Source organism: Eutrema salsugineum, unplaced genomic scaffold, assembly GCF_000478725.1.
Source record: "Eutrema salsugineum unplaced genomic scaffold, Eutsalg1_0 scaffold_16, whole genome shotgun sequence".
NCBI lineage: Eukaryota > Viridiplantae > Streptophyta > Magnoliopsida > Brassicales > Brassicaceae > Eutrema > Eutrema salsugineum.
The window spans coordinates 534,212-548,172 of record NW_006256858.1 but is presented as its reverse complement, the minus strand read 5'-3'; the positions used below and the strand labels follow the sequence as shown (position 1 = coordinate 548,172).

The 13,961-nt window shown below is 36.6% G+C and overlaps 2 protein-coding genes across 6 annotated transcripts; one reads left to right on the top strand and one right to left on the bottom strand.

Moving 5' to 3' along the window:
- Positions 1-116: 116 nt before the first annotated feature.
- LOC18021192 (U-box domain-containing protein 3) lies at positions 117-4,213 on the bottom strand. Of its 4 annotated transcripts, none has more exons than XM_006403474.2 (6): positions 4,056-4,213; positions 3,106-3,393; positions 2,915-3,034; positions 1,007-2,830; positions 837-891; positions 117-340 (listed from the first exon to the last, which is right to left on the bottom strand). In XM_006403474.2, the coding sequence occupies exons 2-6, from the start codon at positions 3,379-3,381 to the stop codon at positions 306-308; spliced, it is 2,310 nt and encodes a 769-aa protein (XP_006403537.1). In that variant the 5' UTR covers positions 3,382-3,393; positions 4,056-4,213; the 3' UTR covers positions 117-305. The 4 variants fall into 4 exon arrangements, with proteins under 4 accessions (XP_006403537.1, XP_024013498.1, XP_024013499.1 ...); XM_024157730.1 differs by having other exon boundaries at positions 159-352; XM_024157731.1 differs by lacking the exon at positions 117-340 and adding an exon at positions 567-721.
- Positions 4,214-7,248: 3,035 nt separating this feature from the next.
- Positions 7,249-11,623, top strand: LOC18021191 (protein ENHANCED DISEASE RESISTANCE 2). 2 transcript variants are annotated; one of them, XM_006403471.2, is made up of 16 exons: positions 7,249-7,453; positions 7,543-7,699; positions 7,868-7,942; positions 8,031-8,084; positions 8,177-8,242; positions 8,320-8,524; positions 8,599-8,645; positions 8,741-8,841; positions 9,010-9,170; positions 9,272-9,343; positions 9,646-10,094; positions 10,189-10,416; positions 10,507-10,659; positions 10,758-10,997; positions 11,086-11,187; positions 11,343-11,432. In XM_006403471.2, the coding sequence occupies exons 2-16, from the start codon at positions 7,547-7,549 to the stop codon at positions 11,430-11,432; spliced, it is 2,196 nt and encodes a 731-aa protein (XP_006403534.1). In that variant the 5' UTR covers positions 7,249-7,453; positions 7,543-7,546. The 2 variants fall into 2 exon arrangements, with proteins under 2 accessions (XP_006403534.1, XP_024013710.1); XM_024157942.1 differs by lacking the exon at positions 7,249-7,453 and having other exon boundaries at positions 7,547-7,699; positions 11,343-11,623.
- Positions 11,624-13,961: the final 2,338 nt, after the last annotated feature.

The following is a 13,961-nucleotide window of genomic DNA, read 5'->3' as shown; positions in this document are numbered from 1 at the left end:
AAAGAAACGGATGGTGTATTAATTATAAAACATAACCAAATATGAATGCACTGCCATGAGTTTCACCAATCATGGGTTAATCCAGTAAACAAACTGGTACTAATGGGCCACAAACTATAAGTCTATAACAATATTGTATGACTTAAACTGGTACTATAGGCCACACTCATGGCAGAGAGCAACAGCGAGAGGAATTTCAAGGGACGGTTCTACCTTTGTTCAGGCTTACCAGACTCCCTCAATGGCTGAGATGCTGTGTCGGTCACAAGCCATGTTTCTGGTTAGTCCATCACCTCATAGACTCATCAGCCCTTGCTCTCATTTGCTTCACAACCAAAGCCTAGGTAAAGAGCTAAAAATTTGACATCAATCCAATGACGAGAAGTGAAGTGTAAAGCTAAAAAAGTGGGAAGGTTTTCTTGTTTTATCTGTAAATAAACAAGCAATGTAGGCAAAACCATCGGGAGAAATGTAACATAGGTATAATGAATCGAGTGGGTTTAGAGTTGAGCAAGTGGCTTTAATATTTTTTAATTTCCATTAAGTTCCTGTGTAAATGTATTATGAAGTAAAAATTTCATTGCCTATATATACTCGAGAAACTCACAAGTTGCACATATATAAACCTACTACACAACAGCATTAACACACTCATTACCTAACAAGAACCAAAAACACAAAAAGAGAGAGAAGAGAAGACACTATTCTCCAGCTAGAAGTCCTGGCAAAAAGAAAGACAAAGAAAAATATATCTACTAGCTTAACAAAATAAATCTCCTCAGGGGAATGTCCAAATGGTAAAATGCAGTTCTATTTCTTCAGGATTCATGATCTACCTTTCTTCATCCTTACATCTCGCTGGTTTCGAAAGTGGCTGAGAAGTTGTTGTGCCTGCAAAGAACAATTATTTCAGTTATCTCGATCCATTATCTGTCCAACCCCATAAAGAAACCGAACTTAGTGTGTATCGTGTAACAGTTGAAGATGAATGAATATAAATCTTTACCTTCTCTTTTGCTCTCTGTGTGCCAGACTGAGACAAGGCAACAAGAGGAGGTATGGCACCTTCTTGCAAGACCAAAGTGCAAAATTTGGGACTGTTCAGACACAACTGAAGTAGCACAGAAGCTGCATTCTCTTTCCCTCTCTGAGATCCTGAGTCAACGGTCTCAACAAGCAACGGGATCCCACCTTCCCTCACAATTGCTTGACGCCCTTCTCCAACACCAGAAAGATTTGCAAGAAGAGCAACTGCTTTATCAACCATCTCAAAACCTGGGTCTAACAGCTCCACAAGGTACTTAACAGCCTTAGCTTGCACGATACGAGCCTTGTTCTCATGAGTTATGGAGAGATTGAACAAAGCAGAGGCGGCGTCTTTCTTTCCTCTAAATGTCCCCTTACCAAGAAGATTCACCAGAGCCTGTATCGCTGCGTTAGACTGGCCTATTCGTTCCCTGTTGACCTGCAGAACAGACAGACTGAACAATGTTGCCGCTGAATTCTCTTTGGCTCTGTCATTTCCTGTGTTCAAAACATGAACAAGCGGTTCTATTGCCCCAGCTTCTGCAATTATTGCTTTGTTTAGTTCACTAATCGAAAGATTCAGAAAAGCCGTGACTGCGTGTTCTTGGGTTAGATTTTCTTCAGAGTATAAAAGTGAAAGCAGTGGAGTGATAGCACCGCAACGCCCTATGTGAACACGATTTTCAATGTTGTTAATGGTGAGACGACGTATTTCAGCTGCAGCAGCAGTCTTTGCTTTGGTAGATCCACTTTTCAGATCTTCTACCAATTTCATGGTATGTGAAGCCGTCATGGTTCCTGAATCATCCAAATTCTGTACAGAACACTCTTGCGTATTCACTGCACTATACTCATGATTAACGTTGGTTAAACTTTCTGAGTTTTTCTTGGGAGACATCTCATTGTAGCTTTGGTGGTTCCCTGGAATACTTTCCGTCTCATTTGTCACCGAAGGAACATAATCAACAGACGAGACAACACTGCAAACGGATTCACTTCTGCTGTGAGTATAAGACTGCCCCAGAGAAGAAAGCTCGAAAATCTCAAGATCCTTGCTTTGAGACTCCCCGCATAAACTTGCAGACACGTTGATCTTTAGTTTCTCAAACCCATTTCCAGTTTCAAGAGATGATCTTGAGGTAAAACTGCTGCTCCGTAAAGAAAAACGAAAACTCTCGGTGCGGTTAAAGTCATGAGAACCCATGTTGTTAGCCATGGATGAAGCATCGCCACCGTCATAAAGATGACCAGAACTAGGAGCAAGGTTGATACTGTTTGCCTCCAACCAACTCGCAATCATAGCCTTCACCGTGTAATTGGGAATGAGTTCTTGATGAGTAAGCACCTGCCGTGTCCTGGGACAAACACCTAACCCGTTATCAAGCCATTTCTTAATGGAAGTTCTGTCAAATGTCTGTCCTGAAGCTACTATTACCGGATCCAGCATGAGTTCCGTTGACAAAGGACATCGGAAATACGGTGGTACAGAGATGCCTTTAGCTACTTCAAGAAACTCGGTTTTAAGCATGTGTTCACGGATGCACGAGACAAGATCTATCAGTTGGTCGATTTGTTCCATTTTTTCTTTCGACTTGCTGGCCTGGGATCTTATCCTCTCCTTCTCCACAGCAATGCTTTCCTTCAAGAGATCCTGGTTTGATATCAATCCCATCATTTGAATAATGTTATCCAGATGTAGATTATCCAAAGGAACAATATCGTCTTTCCGATTCCTTAATGCATTCTCCATGTGATCAGTCAATCTGTTCCCTTGCTTAAAGCTCTCAATCTCCTGCACACAGCGCTGAAATCGTTCCAAGATAATTAATACAAGTGGCTGCAATTAGACGCAGAGGGCTAAAAGTCATTCAAGTGATTCTAGTTTTACCTCAACACCTTGTACGCTTGAAGTAACCGGACTGGACGACTGTGATAACTGAACAAGTATGCGACCAATCTCCAGCGAACAAGTCTGGACCTTTTCCAACAAAACCTCGCACTGATACACCTGCACAACAACAGGTTCATTGAATAAAGCTGAAAATGTAACTGAAAATGAGAGCTTATTCATCAACTTACACCAAACAGCTTGCTCAACTTTGGGGACCAGTCCTCTAAGAACTCCCGAGCCTGGTTAACAACGGAATCAAGGTCTTCACACACTCTATTTAAGCAGTCATCAGAAGGTATTTTGCAATCAACAACTTCATCCAGAAAGGGTTTCAAGAGCTTCAACAAGTGAACCACATTTCCAATACATGTTTGGATGGGACTAAATCTTCTGGTCTGGCAAGCGACCAGATGAAGATACCGAGATATGCTGTTAAGAAGACATCGGACAGGCACAGGATCCATTCAACTATCAAGCTGCAGAATACAAACACAAAACACACATCAACTTTTGGACACAGAAAAATGAATTTTGAACTCATTTAACACAATAGACCTCATGACTTTGAATTTATGTGTATTTATATGAAAAAGAAAGTCTTTTACCACAATTTTTTTTTTCTGTGGGAACAACATATAAAAAGCATTGACTTTTGACCTATTTGCCTGAGAGACTGACATGACTAGATTCAGTCACTTCTTATGGAAACTGAAGAAAAGCAAACAGAAATTCAAACAGAAACTTGCGCACATTCTCAACAGATGTTTCTGCTTTCTAATTTCCTTTTGCCTAATTTTAAACTATTTTTTTTGAGTCTATTAAAGTGGGGAAAAAATATAGAAATATAGAAGCAGTTAACACAAACACACACACACACTCAGAGAAGGAGACTTATTCCTATGAATCTGATAAAATACCAAATCGATACCCTAAGAAGAATCTCGAACAAAAAAGATAATTCAACGAAATGAGACCCATCACATCAGAGGAAAACGAACAGTAAAAACCTGAAGAAAGAAAAACCCAAAAAACCCTAGCTTATTACAAAGCTAATGTCGAATTCGGAAAAAAAAAGAACAATAATTTCGTTTGTATAGACAGTAACATTAAGAAAGGAAATGTGAGTTGGAGAAGATACCCAAGATTCAACTGATTCTGGAGGTGGAACTGTGGAAGAAAGCGAGTTCGAGCTTTCAGGAGAACAAGGCAATCATTCGAGCTTGCAGGGAAGTAAAGGAAGAGTTTCCCAAATTATCCAAAGATCGGTTCTTTGCTTACACAAAGAGAGGAGAGAGAGATTTAAGACAACGGAAGAGGAAAACGAAATTAAAAGAAAAAAAAACATAAAAAGAGGAAATAGTAAGTGTTAAGTAATGGCGGGGGCCCAAGTTGGGTTTTGCAGGTATCTCTATTGTTGTGTTGTGTGGAGTTAGTAGTAATCTAAAAGCTGTCTCCTTTTTTCTTCTTTACTATTTTTCTCATGATAATAAAATTACAATCACTATCACAACAATAATTAATTACATTGTTACCTTGACAAAAGAATCGATTAAACGTTGAGATTGTGATTTGATTTTTTTATTTATAAAATTGCTTTTTTCTTTTCTAAGATTGGGAATAGAGTTTCAAAGGGGAAGAAGATTCATATAGTTTTTTTACCTAAAAAAAAGATTCATATAGTCATTGAGAGAAAATGTACAATGATTATATATATTGGCCAATTACAAATCTCTACAACGAGAGATCACCGACTGCACCTAACACATACATGGCAGAGATATTACAATGAGCCAAAAGATGAGGTCAGTCTATACAAAAGTTAACTAAGCTGCACCTAAAAACATAAAGACTCCACAGAGCCAAACAAGGAACGCATAACAAAAAATTTAATGCCGAACCATCCAATAAAGAGCCTAACAACACAAATATTAGCTATGCATCAAACACTGCAGACAGAGGGCAAGCTTCTCTTACTTTCAAACAGTTCACATAACCATATAGGATAACCAATGGCTACGTAAGACTGAAAACGAAAATCATTCGTTACACTTTGAGCAATGAGAGAGGCCCCTCTATTTGAAGATCTTCTTTCCACTTCCACTCTCCAATCTTTAATCCCAGCTAAATGAAAGAGAATTTCAGAAGCTTGATATAAATAAGAGGGCCAAGCATGAGGCCTTTGTACTGCTCCAACCAATTCATGCGCTTCTAAACCAAAAATTATGTGATTTACTTTGTGGCTGATCATACTCTCTATTGCCCACAAAAACACCATCAGTTTAGCTTCCTCATATGATTTTGAATCTGGGAAAGCTCTTCGACTATGAAGCAAAACATTTCCTCCCATATCTCTTAATACCCAAGCACCTCCACATATCATCTTTTCTTTGGACCAAGAAGCTCCAATATTACATTTAAACCAAAGAGGTGGAGGTCGTTTCCAAATGATCTTTGTTTTAGACTTCTCCAATTTCTTCCCAACTTCAGTTTCCATTTCAACTTCTTGAGCCACAAACCAAAGATCAGCTTCAGATCGAATTTTCTCAATCAACTCTGTAGCGAAGAATAATTTTCCTTCAATAAAAAAATTATTCATGTTTTTCCATAAATACCATAGAATCCAGGGGAAAAGTCTTCGAATCTCCTTGGGAATGGCTGCATTTTTACTCATAGAGATAAGATAATGAAGATTAGAGTGCACCGAAGCTTGACTAAAACCATCTGAAGGACAAGGAACATTCGAGAGAGCCCAAACTTGTCTAGCAATAGAACACGTGAACAACAAGTGATTGCTTGATTCCCCTTCTAATCCACAGAACTGACAACGAGAATCAATTTTCATACCTCTCCTAGCCAATAAGTCCATTACCGGTAATGCTGCACTCAAAGCTCTCCACAGAAAAGATTTAATTTTAGGAGAAGTTTGAAGAGTCCATACCAGTTTCTTGAGATCATTTAGAGAAGGTTTCATCTCAGCCTCTCTGATAAGATCAGCCATTTTTTGCCGAGAAGCAAGCCAATATCCAGATCTCACTGAATATTCTCCATTTTTATTATGCAACCAGCACTAATAATCATCAACAGAAACAACCGGATTATTAGCACAAATCAGGCTCACATCTGCAGGATAGAACAGATCCTGAAGGACTTCTTTATTCCATCTTCTGCTCGGCACATCTATCAAATTTTTCACCATCAAATTCAGATCAATGAAATAGTTTTTGATGAAAGAAGCTCTCATATTCTCATCGCAGAGCCAAGGGTCGAACCACACACTTATAGACTTTCCATTACCGACCATCCTTTTAAGACCAATGGACAACAAATCTCTTCCATGGATAATGCTTCTCCAAGCGTATGAAGGCCGAGAACCCACTTCTGCTTTAAGAAAGACATCTTCATCAAAATACCGACTTTTGAAAACTCTTGCAAAAAGACTGTTGGGAAAGTGAAGGATCTTCCAAGCTTGTTTTGCTAACAACGCTTGATTGAAGCATTGAATATATTTAAATCCCAGTCCTCCTTAATCCTTTGTTAAACACATCTTTTCCCAACTTAGCCAATGAATCTTTCTTTTATGCTCTAGAACATCCCACCAAAAATCAGCCATATATAGCACTTGTCAATTTTTCACACATGACTTGAGTAAGTTTGAAACAAGACATAGCGTAAACCAGCATGGCCATTGCTACTGCCTTGAGAAGGATATCTTTGCCACCTTGAGATAAAGTCCTAGATGGACAAAAAAAACAAAAAAAAAGGTACAATGATTTAATCTTTGTTATGGTGGTTTCTAGTTTTGGGTAACATATTGGTGTTTCTTTCTACCTCAATATTTCAGAACTTTTTTTTGTCAACAAAATTCAGATTCTTAGTCAAGGAAATGCTGGGCCGTATGAAACAAATTTTGATGTGTTAGGCCCAGTTTATAGATTAAGCCCATAATGGGTTTGTAGCGAACTGATTTTTTTTTTTTTTTTCAGCAAACTGAATTTGTTTGTAGAGTGTAACAACTAACAACGAATGTGTTGATCACTAGTTTCTCCAATCAAAACTGATTAAATGGTAATAATTGTCTACTCGTTGGTCAGTCAATCACCGTACGATTTAAAGGATTTTTGGAATCTTCTTATAAACAGTAGCAAAATAGAGGGACATAACGAATAGCAGAATTAAAAAAAAAAACTAATTATAGAAATTAAACCTGAACACAGAAGCGCCAATCATTTAGCCTCTCACAAAATAGCAAGCAATTTGTAACCAGCGAAGTTAAAAATTTATAACCAAAACGAAATGTAAGAGCAATAAAAAAGAAAAGAACAGAAGAAAAATTTGTTTGTTTTTCTCTCTTGATTGAGAAAAAAACAAAATAAATAAACAAAACTTCCTGTGCAACTGATCTTTCCACACATTAGATTCTCTGTTTCGCTTCGGCGGAATCAGAGAATCGCTTTAAGTTAAGCATTCGAGACACATACGTTTTGTGATATCGAATATACATTCGTTTACGGGGAAGAAGCATATATTGATCAAGTGGTAAACCTCCTGATGAAATTTTTGTAGTAGAAATTAGAATCGTTTGATGATGAAATTCAAAATACTAAAAAAATGGTTGGCTTTGTTAGAGAAATGGAAATGTCTCAAACCGACGGAAGAATGGAAGGTTGGCTTTATACCATCCGACATAACCGGTTTGGTCTTCAATTTTCCCGTAAACGATATTTTGTTCTTCTCGACAACAACCTTACAAGCTTTAAATCTGTACCATCCGATCACAATGAGGTTTGTCTTTTTTTTTTATTCATTTTCACTTCTTTTCATTGTTTTGTTCATGCATGTTACGAACAGATGGAGAAAATCGACAAGAATAAGTGATATTAAATAAACGGATATGAACCATTTGATTAGAGAGATAAAATCTCCGAACAACTTTGTTTTGTTTCTGTATAGGAACCGGACAGAAGAGCAACTCTAGACTGCTGTATTCGGGTTACCGACAATGGTAGAGAGAGTTTCCATAGAAAGGTACCAAATTTTCAGATACTAATAATAAGCCTAAATTTTCTCTGATTTTTCAGAGGTTTATTGGTATTTTTTTCATGTGTTGTCTCAGATACTTTTCATATTTACACTTTACAACACTTCAAACCATTTGGATCAACTAAAGGTTTGTTTTGCAAAAGTTTGGTCTTTAGATCTCAGGCTTCTTCTTTGTTTTTTTTTTTTTTAATAACCAGTTTTTTTGTTAACTTTGAACAGTTGGGTGCAAGTAGTCCTGAAGAAGCAGCCAAATGGATCAGATCATTACAAGATGCTTCACAAAAGGTTGTTAGAAAGTTATTACATTTTCAATACATTAAAAGATTTACGAGACTCTTATACATTGGATATAATGTTATCAGGGGTTTCCATTTCCGGATTGTGAATTTGTATCCCATGCTGAGAAAGGGCTTGTGAAGCTCGATGTCTCGAAGAGGTCACGCCGCAAAAACTCAGTGGACTGGACAAATTACTCATCATTGAGTGTTGAAACAACAATAGCACCTACAACAATAGCACCTGATGTCATTGCACCTTCTCCATGGAAAATCTTCGGATGCCAAAACGGTAAGAAAATAATACTTTTCTTTGTAAAATTTGAGTTTCAGCAAGAAATCGCTGGCCTTATTTTCGAGTTTCAGGTTTACGCCTTTTCAAAGAAGCTAAAGACTGGGATTCCCGCGGAAGGGTAATGTTTTTATTTGTGCATATATTGCATTTAAAGATCCTTAATTCATAATTTGGTTTCTTACCTAAAATTCTTTTGCTGAAAAACATTTGCAGCATTGGGATGATCATCCAGCAATAATGGCGGTTGGGGTTATTGATGGTACTTCAGAGGATATTTTTAATACGTTAATGTCTCTCGGTCCTTTACGATCAGAGTAAGCTCTATAACTGAGAACTTGTCTTACTAGATCAAGTCTTATTTTATTGATCATCTTCCATGTTGGCCACTATAAATGCCTTGATTGGCAAGAAAACTCAATTTTCTATACGTTTAGAGATTTACCGGATTTTTGGGACTTAGTATTTACAAGAGTTTCTTGCAGATGGGACTTCTGTTTCTACAAAGGTACCGTGGTGGAGCATCTTGATGGACACACAGATATAATCAATATCCAGTTATACAGTGATTGGTTGCCATGGGGCATGAATCGAAGAGACTTATTGCTGCGACGCTACTGGAGAAGAGAAGAAGATGGAACATATGGTTTGATAAATAAATTCCTGATAACATATTTGTGATTTTTTTTTTCAATCTGTTGAATATCCCGGGCCGGTTTATAACAATCTTAACCTTGAATATCACAGTGATACTTTGCCACTCTGTTTATCACAAGAAGTGCCCACCAAAGAGGGGATACGTTCGCGCTTGTGTCAAAAGTAAAGTTTCTTACTTCACACTCTAATTTTGTTTTGTGGAATAAAACGACCTAATGTCATATAAGACATGTGCTAATCCATTTATTGGTAATTGATTTTCAAGTCGAAATTTATTAGTAAGCACAATTTGATTTGAGTCTGGTATAGTTGTCACTCCAATAATTCGTGACATGGAGTTGTAGAAGAATGAGCAAAAATAGATCATCTTGAGGGGGATGCATGTTAGCAATTCCACATTAAAAATTAGAATTTGGCTTTAGTATCCATTGCTTTTTTTAACGAGTTTTGCTCTCAAAACGTAGGTGGTGGTTACGTGGTGACTCCGGTGAACAAAGGAAAACAATCACTAGTAAAGCATATGGTAGCCATTGATTGGAGAAGCTGGAACTTATACATGAGGTCATCTTCTGCAAGATCCATAACTATCCGTGTGGTTGAGAGACTTGCTGCGTTACGCGAAATGTTCAAAGCGAAACAAGGACACGGCTTCACTGAGTTCGTCTCAGGGGAGTTCATGGAAGCCAACTCCTGCTTATCCAAGATCAACACTAGGCCCCTTAAACCAGAAGCCAAAAGGATTGATCTAGACCTTGTGAAGGCTGAGGAAATGGAGAAACCTTCTTCAGCACGCAACAGTTTGATGGACTTAAATGATGCTTCTGATGAATTTTTCGACGTTCCTGAGCCCAATGAGTCCACCGAGTTTGATAATCTAATTGATAAGTCTTCCTTTTCTCAAGGACCCTCTCAGGTATAAACTTCTGCTTAACCTACCCTTTGGCTCTCTCTCACTTCTTGGATTGCTTGTGGATCAATGTAATGTGAAGCTTTTTTATTTGTTTCAGCTCAAGATACCATCACCAGCTGGTTTTGTCAAGAAACTTCAAGATCTAGCCATTAACAAGAAAGGCTATATGGATTTGCAAGAGGTGGCTATCGATGAAAAGACCACATTCTTCTATGGAGCCACTCTTCAAAAAGACCCAAATCTTACTCTGCCTTGTAGTTGGGCTATCGCGGATCCATCGACATTCTTGATTCGTGGAGATAATTATCTGAAAGACCAGCAAAAGGTAATCCATTTTCTAGATACACAAATGTGTTTATGTTCTTCTTGAAACTTAATTAGATACATAATGATGCGGGTACTACTCAAACAATAGGTAAAGGCAAAAGGGACATTGATGCAAATGATTGGAGCAGACTGGATAAGTTCCAATAAGCGAGAAGATGATCTTGGTGGACGATTAGGGGGTCTAGTTCAGGAATTCGCAGAAAAAGGCGGTCCCGAGTTTTTCTTCATTGTAAACATACAGGTAACTTTGAGATAAGCTTCTATTATTCTAAAGAATTATTGCTTTTTTATTCATATTATAGAGACAATAAGTAATATCAAAGTGTTTATGTTAATCAGGTCCCCGGTTCAGCTATGTACAGTCTAGCATTGTACTATATGCTGAAAACTCCATTAGAAGAGCATCCTTTGTTACAGAGTTTTGTGGATGGCGATGATGCTTATCGTAATTCGCGGTTTAAACTCATCCCTCATATTTCCAAAGGTTCATGGATTGTGAAGCAGAGTGTTGGCAAGAAGGCTTGCTTGGTGGGTCAGGCACTTGAAGTTCGTTACACTCGAGGCAAGAACTACTTGGAGGTAAACATATCGAATCAAAATCGATCTTATATGTGATCTGATAACAAAAATCTCAATGTTTTTGAACTTTTGTTTTTTTTTTTCTCAGCTTGACATTGATGTTGGGTCTTCAACTGTTGCAAGAGGTGTAACCAATCTTGTTCTTGGGTATCTTAACAATTTGGTTATAGAAATGGCTTTTTTGATACAGGTAAGCAAAACAAATCATGTTTTAAGTTTTCAAATTGTACAATTTAGTTCTTATTTCAGTTTCAGTTTATGGAATACATGTTAGTTCTTATTTCAGTTTATGGATTACATAATGATATGAATTTATTTATTTTTGTTTTAACACGAATAATGCAGGCAAATACAGCAGAGGAACTACCAGAACTGCTACTAGGAACATGTCGGCTCAACTATCTTGATGTTTCAAAATCTGTAAAAGAAAGATGACGCATCCTTAAGAAAAGACGATTATGCAGGAGGAGCAGAGGATTATTTCAGTTTTTCTTTCTTCGTAAAAGCTGTATTTTTACTGTGTTTCTTTTACCACCATTTTTTCTTATGTCAACATGTTTTCTTTAACACTTAAACTAAGGTATAGAAAGGATCAGTAGTTTGGTTCTCTGTGTTCTCTGATCCAACATTGATTATGTAAACTTGTTGATAAGACTGAAACTGCACAGTAATGCTTTAGTGCAATGTTTAAAAAGAGTTACGTGCGCAACAATTAACAACTCGTCTTCTATCACAAGAGACCTTAAACCCTATTTAGTACTGAGTTGCATACAATCACAGAGCAAAGGCAATAGATAAGTGGTCCTAAGATGATCGCTACTATGGCTTTGATCTCGATGTAGCAAACACCATATCACATTTTTGAATTATAACACATTTTCATATATTTTTTTATATATGTGGAAATACAACCAAACGCTAAACGCAAACAGAAAGCTTTCCTTTCGTTTGCATTTAAACGTTTACAAATATCTTTTACAATAGAAACTGTTTAAAATATTCAAGATTGTGGATTCATTTGAATGATAAATGTTCACGTAAAAAGTGGAGGCATAAACTCATTTATTTCTCGATTTTGATAATGACCTAATTAGAAAATCTAAAAGAAAGCTTTTACGATTGGAATTAGGGGACTACATATGTTATGTAGAGTGAGTGTGATTAATGAATAACAATTAACAAGTGTGTGTGTGTGTGTGTGGGGTTAGAGTAGCGTTGCGTGCCTCCGAAAGCAAAGGAGTCTCTTTCAGTGGGTCACAGGTTCCTCCGGTTCATCTGTCGGCACCGACACCTCTCTATAACTATTCTGTTTTTTTTTTTTTTTTTTTTCAGTTTTCACCTTATTTTTCCGTTGCTTTTTTCTTTTCTTTCTTTTCCACTTCAAACACTAATTGGTTTTTCTTCTGTTTCTTTCATTAAAAGTAATCATCTTTTGACTATATTTCATCTATAAATAATACTTTTTTTTCTTCATATGCTAATCATCGTTTCATCATATCTAAGGATTTTTTTAAAAACATATTTACATAATCTACAATTTTTGTTTTTTTCAAGTTTTCAACAATTGACGATCTACAATTTACAGGAAACATATTAAGTGTACCACATTTCCACTTGAAACAATGACGAATAACTTTACATTTCATATACTAGGTACTTCGAATATATTGTAGTTTTGAGAGATTTTAACCCTAATTTGTTGAGTCCATATTGCTTAATTAAGTACGTAAGAGTTAGTATTTTTGTTAGTTAATTAGCATATTTTTTAACTTCTTATCATTATTTCTCTGTTTTGCACGTGATCTATCATGGAAGCATCGCTTCAAGAAATTTTGACACTCGACTAAACATAAGCGAATTAAAAGATAAAAGAGAGAAATACGGAAAGACTTGCTATCAGTAGATGACAGATTCATTGTCGTAAAAAATTATATTTTCTCTTCACGTCGGGGCTGGCTCATGGGCTCTTAATCGATTGGTTGTCGGATTTATTCAAATTTTCTCAAAATTTTGGTGTCACTCTCAAACGTGCTCTCAACCTTTCAAATTATACAAAAAAATATACCAAAATAATGTCATATATACCTTAAATGCTCAAAAGCATACGACTATACCAAAAACTGTGAGTAAAATATATGGAAAGTGATGAAACTCTCGCTCATAAAGAAAGTATATTACGTAAGATCAAAATATTTTCACCATGAAAACATTTTATTAGTCTACTAAATCATCACTATACCGTACATGACGACAAATTGAAAGATCGATGACAGATAATATCCTGTCACTATTTGCGACTATGTGGCGAAAGATTGTAAACGACATCACATCATATAGCATTTGGAGGTTGTGCAAGATTATGTTGAAAACTATTCAAATACTCTTTTGACCGGGACAAGTGATTCGTATGTCAATATGGCATATGATGCACTCTCAGAAATATCCACACATATTACACCTTGAAGTATTTTCGTGAACGTCGTGTTAATGTCCATATATTTTTTTGATCCTGTTAGATATAACAAATCAATTCATTATACGACTTATCACATTCAAAAATACTAAAGATTAGACTATTCGAGGAATGTCATCGGCAGGCAATTGAGTTTGCGAACACCGGTCATCCACAAACATTTTCAGTCGCTAAGGCAAAAAAAAGCAAGCTACAAACTCAAATATCGATAAGAAACAACGATCAAACTTATCTCTTGACGTCGTTCGAATTCTTTAAACCATAATATCGGCTGCTCAATATTGCTCACTCGTGTTTTTCTAAATTAGATATGCTCTAATGTAATTTGCTATTGTAATTAAACTATTTGTATGCTCCCAATGACATTCCTTCGAGAGGGTGTCAAAGAAGGTGAATACAACAGATTTAAAGAATAGAAGGAGAAGGCAAAAAAAAAAAAACAAACAGAGGCAAATTCAGTAAATTGTATAAATATTATCTTCTTTTTATGT

Excerpts from the sequence above, each read along its gene's own strand:
- LOC18021192 (XM_024157730.1), bottom strand. The coding sequence starts at position 3,381 with ATGGATCCTGTGCCTGTCCGATGTCTTCTTAACAGCATATCTCGGTAT. Across the intron at positions 3,035-3,105 it reads AGTTGAGCAAGCTGTTTGGT|GTGTATCAGTGCGAGGTTTT; the intron begins GTAAGTTGATGA and ends GTTGTTGTGCAG. Across the intron at positions 353-836 it reads AGATGTAAGGATGAAGAAAG|CTCTTTACCTAGGCTTTGGT; the intron begins GTAGATCATGAA and ends TCAAATTTTTAG.
- LOC18021191 (XM_024157942.1), top strand. The coding sequence starts at position 7,547 with ATGGAAATGTCTCAAACCGACGGAAGAATGGAAGGTTGGCTTTATACC. Across the intron at positions 7,943-8,030 it reads GAGAGAGTTTCCATAGAAAG|ATACTTTTCATATTTACACT; the intron begins GTACCAAATTTT and ends GTGTTGTCTCAG. Across the intron at positions 8,842-9,009 it reads CTCGGTCCTTTACGATCAGA|ATGGGACTTCTGTTTCTACA; the intron begins GTAAGCTCTATA and ends AGTTTCTTGCAG.